General features: G+C 36.6%; 1 protein-coding gene and 2 non-coding genes across 3 annotated transcripts; all 3 read right to left on the reverse strand.

Moving 5' to 3' along the window:
- Nucleotides 1–330: 330 nt before the first annotated feature.
- Nucleotides 331–7,349, reverse strand: nifk (nucleolar protein interacting with the FHA domain of MKI67). Its single transcript, XM_020928961.2, has 6 exons — nt 7,106–7,349; nt 4,871–4,999; nt 4,438–4,546; nt 3,000–3,211; nt 2,134–2,187; nt 331–776 (listed from the first exon to the last, which is right to left on the reverse strand). The coding sequence occupies exons 1-6, from the start codon at nt 7,217–7,219 to the stop codon at nt 579–581; spliced, it is 816 nt and encodes a 271-aa protein (XP_020784620.2). The 5' UTR covers nt 7,220–7,349; the 3' UTR covers nt 331–578.
- On the reverse strand, nt 1,959–2,089 carry LOC129409047 (small nucleolar RNA ACA64). The gene has a single exon (XR_008632246.1). It is a non-coding gene; the product is annotated as a small nucleolar RNA ACA64 (small nucleolar RNA).
- LOC129409050 (small nucleolar RNA ACA64) lies at nt 4,656–4,785 on the reverse strand. Its single transcript, XR_008632249.1, has one exon. It is a non-coding gene; the product is annotated as a small nucleolar RNA ACA64 (small nucleolar RNA).
- Nucleotides 7,350–10,111: the final 2,762 nt, after the last annotated feature.

The raw sequence follows: 10,111 nt of genomic DNA on the forward strand, positions 1-10,111 counted from the left end.
AGTTGTTTATTTTCAGAGTTTTGATCATTAAAATGTTTGTGTTTCATAGCAACTTTGCACAAGAAGTGGTTTAACAAAGACTTAGTTTTACAGCCATGATTTTGCTTTTATTTTTCTGATTTGAAATATAGTGTATACAAACAAAAGTGCACTATATCGAGGCCTATGTATCGAGGTATGTATCGTATCGGCAACTTCTAAATGATACGGTAACACGTCAAAATGCCAGTCAGCCAGCCAGTTTTATGCTCCTTACTCTCCTGTTGCTCATAGAAACAGACCCAGACAATTATAGAGACTACAGTTAATAACAAGAAATGCAAAACACACTTGATTAGAACGAATGTTTACTTATTTAAGTTTGTGGATATGGTCTGAGTGTAATTTTACAAAGTTCATTGTGAACGAAGAAGCTCAAAGACTGAAAAATATCCACATGTATTAAATATTGTGTCCCTTTTGAATCGACACGTGCGGATTCAAAACACAAGAAGCAGTCCCACTGCTGTCACTTTCAGACCAAACATTATCTAGGGCCTGACAGTTCAATGTAAGGTCCATGCTCCATCTGAAAGCGTTCACTCTCCCTCTTCATCCTCCTCTTTGTCTTTTTCCTCCTCTTCCTCCTCCTCCTCTTCCTCCTCTTCTTCTGATGAGCCCTCCTCTTCCTCGTACTTCGGCGGCATCTTCACGATTATCTCGTCGTCCTCTTCATCATCCACCACCATGGACTTTCTCCTCTCCAGCAGTGACGGGGTACAGAGGGGGGTCGTGTCCTGGAAACGGATCAAGAAGTAGATTTTTATTAATTTAAAAGAAAAATGTCATTGATTTGACATTTCATATATTTGTTGCTTAAAGGTGCACTGTGTAACTTTTCTTGGATGTCTCACAGTATGGTATTAAACCTTTATAGCGTTAAGAAGGCTAAACCAGATCAAGTTACAGGTCAGATTTGTCAGATTTTTGAGCCATAAAAATATCAAAATTTTGTAAATATAAGACAGAGCTGTTTAAAGTCACACTGTGGAACATTCCAGGCAGCGCAATGACATATCCACAGAAACAAGCATGTGACAGACCCTCAAAAAGTTACATAGTGCACCTTTATCATTAATCCAGCGCACAGTTTTAATTCTTTGTTACAATAAACAAAAAATCTGTCACAAGAAAAATCACAATTACTACATGAAAACCTGCCCAATATTTTCCATATATTTGGTATAAAAAAAGATTCCTTAATTTGCCATGTTCACATGCACATCGAAAGTTTGATTATCGTTATTTAATTTCTGGATTTTTGCAGATTTTGCAGTTTGCAGGTAAATGAAATCATCTTAAATCTGCAAAACCACGATCAGAAGAAATTGTAGATTACATTTCATTTTTTAAAAAGGGCCCATATTGTCACATGGAGTTGTGTTTTGTTTCACTCGCACATGTTTAACACACAAACCCTGCATATTTAGGCTGAGTTCTTCTCTCAAATGGAAAAACACTCACAAACTGCTCTACCTTGTGATGTCATGTGGTAATACAGGCATAATGCTCCACTGTGTTTTTAAACTCCACACAGTATTTCAGCCCTGGAATTGCCAATCTCTACTGAACTAAAAGGTAAAATGTAGCTGTTTAAACTTGAAATCTACTAGTTCATGACATCACAAGGTGGAACAAAGCATTTAGAGCTTTGGAGATGTAGACAAAATAATAATGAAGGATTCCTAAAACATGTGAATGAAACAAAGCAACTCTAGGTTTGTTTTTGAGGAGGTAACAACATTATAACATGACTTAAAGCTCACAAGAGTCAATTTTGTGTAATATAGGACCTTTAATAATGTTAGAACTCAAAAAACTGTCAGTAATCAGATTTTGACTGTGCATGAAACCAAAGCAAAAGTTAAAATTGGCAAAAATTCAAATACTACATGAAACTGTAGATATGAATTCAGCTTTCTTGTTGGTACATGGGTTTTATCACGCTGCCACAGATATCAAGCGCGATAAGCATTAACGCACCAGTGTAATGTTTGCACAGTTATCTGACCCCCAGTCACTGATTCACCAGGGGCCATTTTCAGTCTGTGCAAACGGCCCTAAAGGTGAGAGAAATCACAAACTGATCCTTACATCACTCAGGGACGATGTGTTGGCATCTGACTTCTTCTTGGGGACTTGAGCAGCCTGGAAAAACATGAATTATAAGTTTCAGAGAGAGAGGAAAAAAAGGAAAGCAATACCCAGATACTACAACTGCAAAACAAAATAATTAAATGGACAAATTGAGACTTATCCAGTAGAATTGTCATTATCTTTATCACAGAGAGTTTCAGATCACATGGTTACACAAGTTACTTCAAATATTTGGTTTTGAAAAATGCATTAGGCCAACACTGTAATCATAATATTAAAGAGATGGTAAAGGAAATAGGAGTTAACTAAAGAAATAAATAATAACAAAAAAATAACTACATCAATCAGTATCATATAAATTTATTTTTCGAAAGACAGAGAAAAATCCTGCACACTGTCTTACTTGCAAATTTTGAGATTTACTAGGACAAATCATGCAACGTTTCCTTCATCAGGCACTGTCATATCAAAAACAAATATTTAACTTTTATATTATGACAAAACTACATTAATTTGTCAATATACAGAAGAAATAAAACTTGTTAAAAAGGTACACTGTATAACTTTTTGGTTGGGTCCATCCGTCATCTGCTCGTTTCTATGGATATCTTTTTGCTCTGCCTGTAATGTTCCACAGTATGACATTAAACGACTCCACCTTACATTTATTAAATTACTTGTGGTTTTATAGCTCAAAAATGGCTAGAAAAACAGACATTCTGACCTGTAACTTGGTCTGGTTTGGTCTCAGTGATGATAAAAAAAAAAGGTTTAATCCATCTCCACAGAGAGCAACACAAAGCATTTGACGGACCCCCCACCAGAAAAGTTACACAGTGCACCTTTAAGAATGTAGTACTTACAAATCCTGGAAACTCGTAGTCGATGCCGTGCGCTGCCAGGCGTTTGCGGAGTTTGGCCTCTTTACGCAGGAGTTTCTTGGTCATTTTGTCGATGTCTTCTTGAGTGCGAGATTTGTTGTAGCGCGCCACCGCTGGACGGGAGGGTTTACTGAACACTCTCTCGGAGCCAACAAACAGCTTCTCGTGCACCTTCTCTGGCTCAACCACATGACCTGGGAAAAAAAAAATGCGTTTTGCAATTGGCCCTTGTTATAGAGGTCAAAAGATCAGCCACACTAGTAGTTTTTATTCAAGTGTTGGCTTTCATATCCAGTACAACCCACTTTATTTGTACAGCACATTTTATGAGATAATTTTCAAGGTACTGCATATAATAAATAAATACATTGTAAAAGCTGTAAAAATGTAGCATGTAACAAGTGAGTATTTTGTATTGTATTACTGAGGTATAGACTGAACTGACTGAGCTTTTCTTTACTTTCTATAAATGTCTTTTCTGACACTGGAGTGGGTGTTACTTCTTCCCACTCCATTTCAAGCATCAATCTTTCATTTGTAGGAGTCAATCTTTGGCTACGTTCAGACTGCAGCCTGAAGTGACCTAAACATGATTTTCGCCCCTATGTGACCTGTATCTCATCTTTTAATGACAGTCTGAACGACACAGATCCGATTTTTTCCAAATGCGACCCAGACCACTTGGATACGTGTTCCTAAAACTGATACATATCCGATCTTTTGACATGCGACTTCAGTCTGAACGGTCAGGTCGCATTCATCCCACCTACACGTCAGGCTCGGAGTCTAGTCAATGGAGGGAAAGCGAATTTAGCGACTTCATTAATATTTCGAGGGATCGCTGTATTCAGGCCAAATTGGAGGAGGCTTATCGGAACCGGGTTTTTTTTTAAATGATTGCCCAAGAAATGTCTGAGCGTGGCTACAGGCGAACCTGGCTCCAATATCAATGAAAAATAAAGAGCCTGCGAGTCAAATACAAGGAGGCTAAAGACTCAAACAAACGAAGCGGCCGTGGACGTGAAACCTGTCCATTTTACCAAGAACTGGACTGTATTTTGGGAGACAAGCCCAGCGTTTAGACGACTTCTGTAAACACTGAGCAGACTCGCTGTGTGTGACGTCGTCTTGTCCTCCAATGCACACTTGCGGGACACTTTTGGGGTGTTTGAAATTCACACTGGAGATCACAAACAAGTCACATTTAACTGGAAATGTGAACGATCTCACAAAAAAAAATCCAAATTGAGGATTAAACCCTGCAGTCTGAACGTAGCCTTAGACTAAAATAATACAGATTACATTCATCTCAGCACTCTTTGTTCTGCTGTGACAAAGCTCGAAATAAAGATAACAATTACGAAAATATTATGCGATAAAATTATAATATTGTTTGTTATGACATGAATACTTAACGTACATTTAATGAGCCTCTCTCCCATGAGGTAATTGTTCATCGTCTCGGCAACAATCTTGGCGACTTCATCACAGTCAAACTCCACAAACGCATAACCTTTACTTCCACCTGTCTGCAAAACAAAAAGACACGATTTGAAACACTTTACACAGCTATAACATTTCTTCAGTTATTGGTTTTGTAGAACTGTTATCAAGAAAAGTCCATATTGATTGTCAAAGGTTTGTAGGCACATGGGTTTTATCGCTCTGCCAATCCAGGAGCAGGCAATAAGCATAACGTACAACAATTATTTGGGCTCATTTATCTGACTTTACACCATTTTTAGATCCAAAGCCATTTTCAGTATGAGCCAATAGTCCACAAACTAAACCTATTCTATATACATAAAGAACATATTACATATAAACATTTCAAATATACAGAATAGTCTTACCCTTTTACTCCTGGAGAGACGCAGCCGCCGGACTTTGCCAAACTGTTCAAAGTAAGCTTTCAATTGCGGCTCAAACAAACCCACAGGCAGATGCCCCACATAAATAACTCCAGGGCTGAATGCAGAACCCTGGAAAAATAAAATAAAAACAAGGTTAAAAAATGTGCATATTAAAATACTCTAAGTAGACAACCAGACTCGTCAATAAACATTTCACATTAGATTTTGTTGGCACTCAAGCAGTTTGTGTAGTACAAATGTCACTTAATTGCCAATATTTAAACTCTAAAGCAGTCATGTTTGACTCCTGTAGTCACATAGTAGGCTTCAGTGAGCAACAAAGTCTTTGGCGGTTTTCTTATTGCTTGTAGTGTCTTTGTGCGTTCAAAAAAGCGCCATATAAGTCCTGTGTGTTATTTTTACTATTTAAAGGCAATGCAATTAATTAAATTTAGATCATGATTTCGATTTGTGTGTCAAGCAATCTCCAAACCCATATAATCGAGTTGAAACGATTAAAAGATTTATTTTGAGATAATTTTTTTTTTATATAAATAAGTATATTTATTTTATTTTGTAAATATTGAGATTGTAGAACAGCTAGATATATACTTTATTTTGGATACATTTATGTTTTTCTGTGCCTTATTTCATGTTCAAAGTATATTTTAATAAATTTTTTGGTTTTATGCATCGCAAAACTGCTCTAATATACATATTTGTAGCCTGTATTTATTTTCAATTTGAAAGTTTTGCATAAATTTTGAGAGAGAGAAATGTTGAATAAATGCATCGTGTAATAAAAAAATAATCGTTTGAATAATCATGATTTCAATATTGACCAAAAATAGTGATAATATTTTTTTTCCATCATCGAGCAGCTCTACTGAGTCATTTAGACAAGGGGGAGACGATTTTAGAATAGAAACACTGGTTAATGTAACTTAGGACGTTTAAGTAGTAGGAGTTGGGAAAAAAAAAAAAAAAAAAGTCATATATTTTAGACATTGTATTTAAAAATGAATACGCTTTATTTTCATAGCTTGAATGCTATCCAGTTTGTGTATCATTCATAAATTAAAAATAATAAATTGATAAACTAAAAAAAGATGCCCACGTGTGTACACCGCTCACGCAAGCATACGTTTTCACACTATAATGAGTGCGTATACATGCACATCAATAACCCGGTTATGATCGGCTTTTTTGAGTATCCCGGTTTCTTGATGGTGCATGTATACGCAGTAACCCGGTTATGGCAGTATCCTGGTTATTAGAACCCGGGTTACTGTAGCTGGTTTATTCCGATAGTAACCGGGCTACTTGTGGCATGTAAACGCAGTATCCCGATTAGTGCAACATAAAGTTGAGTGCGCATGCGTCCAAAAGACACTTTCCAGCCTTTCACCACAACAGTAGCGACATAAATAAAGTGACCAACATAAATAAAGTGACCAAACGAGTGAAATGACTGCTGCGCTAAACACGTACAATCTGCACTCGTATGACCTTCACTCACGTGATCGCTGAAAATAAAACATGAACTATCTCCTATACGACACACGCACAGAACACACTTACCATCATTAGCTTCTGTCACAAAAATAACACACATAATCCATAGTCGTGTCATTTAGTCCAAAAGAAACGGCACAAGGAGCGAGTTGTTTTTATCAGCGCTAGCAGTTTATGCTAATTAGCCAAACGGTCTTAAGTTTCGTTTCTGTAAAACGTAAAAAAATGTGATCAGAGCTGAATTATCTGATCAAACGGGTTGATGTGGCTCTACAGTGGTTATGGTTTATATGTAAAGTTGAGTTTATTTAGGCAGAAGATTTTAATGAAGAATCTGTTGGGTTTGATGTGCGCAGTGGATTGTGGGAGATCTCGTAGCTCCTTAGCTTCTTATGCTAAAGGAGCTCACGGTTTGTATTTTTCCTGGTTTATGAAATTGATTTAAGTTAATTTTTGCGTCTGCGCATTTGTAAGATTATGTCAAGAAACCGGGATACTCCATTTGATCATGTATACACAGATATGAGTGTCCCGGTTTCTAAGTGCGCATGTATACGCAGTAACATGAATACTGACATAACCATGATATGGCTAATAACCGGGATACTGATGCGCATAACGACGCGATAAAACTAATCAATTACATTATTATTATTCAGGATCTTAGCGAGATAAATTAACAGAATATAAAGTTTAATCATATTTAAACGGTAAACTCACCTTGCTTGATTTGCTCTTCTTCGCTTCCTGGACTTTCCTTTTAAACTCGGATTCTTGTTCAGGATTTAGCGCGAGCAGCTGTTTTGGAGACTCCTCTGCCTTCGTTTCCGTCATTTTGATAATAAAGTAAATAAAGCTTTAAATATACATTACGATAAAAGTGAACGAGTTAAAAAAATTCACCCAAACCACGTTGTTGTGCTGCTGCTCTGCTCGTCCATGCGGTGACCCGGAGGAGGAGCAGGAGAGAAAAATATAAAAGGGGAAAACCACGACAGCGCCATCTACCGCTGAGGAGGGAGAGGTAGCGTTAAAGGTTGTATGGAGGATTTTTTTAAAGTTTCAAATTGTCAATGAAAGTTTAAAATACCATTACAGAGACGCAGCAGCCTTGTAATTATGATGACCAAAAAAGAAAAAAAAAGAATGAAAATCTATCAACTGTGGATGTAGTGAGGCCAGATAAACATCAGCCAATAGATAACGAGGCTATTGGCTGTTAGGTTGTCAATCAAACTCCCTATGTTTCTAGTGTAACTGACTCGTCAGCGTGAGGGGATTACGTGGTTTATGCAGCGGTTCTTAGAGGCTTTTTAAAACAGTAGCTTCCTTGCAATTCGCACAAAGTTTGTTGTGATGGCCGACGAGAGTCCACAACCAGTTCGCTGCAAAAGAAAGTCAATTTTTGAGGTCGCTGAAAGAAGAAGAGAAGGGGAAAAGGAGCAAAGCCAAACTGAGGTGATTCCTTCCAGCGATGGTGCGGCTGAAGCCGACAAAGTGTCTAAAAACTGATGCATCGGTCGCTAAATTATTTCTATTTCGCATGCACAACATTTGAAAAATGTCGCTGTATTTCTCTTTCCTTAAAAAATCCTCTATACAACCTTTAAAGAAGTCCATACAAAAGTCTGTATGTGGTGTAAAACTCTGGAACAGACTGGATACACATCTCAAGCAATGCCAAAATATCCATAAATTCAAGTTGTTATATAAACATATGGTTTGGTCACAGTATATGGAGAGTGGGTCATAATATTAGAAAAATACTGCCTCTGTAGCGCTGGTTTATGTTTGTTGTTTTCTTACCATTGCTGGTATGTGCTGTCCATTACATTACTTGTATTTGTTGTTTCTTACCATTGTCTGTTTCCTTAACTTTACCATTGTTGGTGCACTTATGTTATACTACCAAGCTATAACAGTGACTCTTGTCTGCACTTGTAAATAGTTCATATAGTTTAATTCAAAATGTCTGAAAAACGCAAAATAAGATCATTGTGTTAGATTATGAAGAGTAGGGGTGGGATTAAATAAGTTTTCTTCTTCCCACTCCTTTTTGGGCAAAATTGTAATAATAATAGTTATTAGTAGTTGTTGTTATTTTCATTTCTATTATGATTTCACTTATGTCATATGTTCCATTGTATATAAATGTAAATCTTTACTTGCCCAAAATAAATGCATTAAAAAAAAAAAAAGATGATTCAAGCTCGTGCTATTTTTTTATTTTATTTTAAGAAGTCTCGAATTTTTTATTTTTTTATTAAATTGTTGTATTTAAATATTTTACAAATTGCAAAGTTTGGGACTGAGTTTTGCCCAATGCTTAAAGGTAGTGATGGGCAAATGAAGCTTCAAGACGCATTCAGTGTTGTGGAGTAACAGATTACATACCGGAGTTACGTAATCAGAGTACAAATTATGAGTAACTGTATTCAGTTACAGTTACTGTTTCAGTGAGTGGTAATTGGATTACAGTTACTTCGTTGAAATAAGTGGATTCCTGTTTTTACATTTTGGGCTAAATCCCTCTTTTCTTTTTTTCTAACCCTAACCCGGACACTAAACCAGGTCTAAAACCAGGTCTAAAACCAGGTCTAAAACCAGGACTAGAACCAGGTCTAAACCAGGACTAAACCAGGACTAAAACCAGGTCTAAAACCAGGTCTAAAACCAGGTCTAAACCAGGACTAAACCAGGTCTAAACCAGGACTAAACCAGGACTAAAACCAGGTCTAAACCAGGTCTAAAACAGGATTTAACAGGACTTAACCATGCTGCGTGGATGTGTTTCCTCCTCTTCTATCAATAATATTTTTAATACGGTTAAGTAAAGTCTGTTTTTTTTTATTTATTTAGTTACAATATCCTCGTCTTTGCTTCTCTACAGCAAATCAAGTAATCCAAAGTATTCAGATTACGTTACTCACTTTAAGTAAATTAACGGATTACGTTACAAACTACATTCTAGGATATGTAATCTGTAATTTGTAGGGGAATACATTTTAAAAGTAACCTTCCCAACACTGAAGGTGCATTTGCGCAAAGAAAAAGACAACAATTATAACAAATGTCTCGATTTAAAGTCAGTGGTGCACGTGCAAGTAGCCTGTAACTTCACCATCAAAAGGCAAGTATACAAAAAATATATTAATATAATTCATATTTGATTTAATGTGTTGTATGTGTTTTTGTAAGGTTTACCTACTCTAAAAAGTAAATACATTGTGTTAAAAAAATTTTTATAAATCAATAACCCCACATTAAGCATTCAGTAATTATAATGGAGGTATAGTGAATGTAAAAGGTGCACTGTGTAACTTTCTGGTAAAGGGAATGCCACTACATGTGTCCATTGCTGGTCGTTCTGTTGTCTCCATTGTCTCCATGGAGATGTTTCTTTACCTGGAATGTTCTACAGTAGGTCGCTAAACTTAAAGGTGCACTGTGTAACTTTTCTGGAGAATGTCCGCAACCCGTTTGTCTCCATGGAGATGTTAATGCTTTGGTTTAAATTGCCCAGACTATATGGTGTTAAAGTAGTCGGGTAACTACAGGCGTTTAAGGGCTCAGAAATATCTGAACAAACAAACAAACAAAAACATAATTTCTTACTGTGAGTGGGGTCTTCTTTCCACAAATCTTACCTGTAATTTAGCTTGCAAATCTCCGTGAAGATTCTTAAGTTTGTGGCCGTTCTGTGGACAATTGTAGGCACATGTCCAT

Source organism: Boleophthalmus pectinirostris, unplaced genomic scaffold (genome assembly GCF_026225935.1).
Source record: "Boleophthalmus pectinirostris isolate CB_2022bp ecotype Guang Dong unplaced genomic scaffold, ASM2622593v1 HiC_scaffold_1, whole genome shotgun sequence".
NCBI lineage: Eukaryota > Metazoa > Chordata > Actinopteri > Gobiiformes > Gobiidae > Boleophthalmus > Boleophthalmus pectinirostris.

What these genes read in the sequence shown, in the direction of transcription:
- nifk (XM_020928961.2), bottom strand. Translation starts at nt 7,219, where the DNA reads ATGACGGAAACGAAGGCAGAGGAGTCTCCAAAACAGCTGCTCGCGCTA. An exon ending in AGAAGAGCAAATCAAGCAAG is followed by an intron (nt 5,000 to 7,105) that starts GTGAGTTTACCG and finishes TTATTTTTCCAG; the next exon opens with GGTTCTGCATTCAGCCCTGG. An exon ending in ACACATCGTCCCTGAGTGAT is followed by an intron (nt 777 to 2,133) that starts GTAAGGATCAGT and finishes ATCCGTTTCCAG; the next exon opens with GACACGACCCCCCTCTGTAC.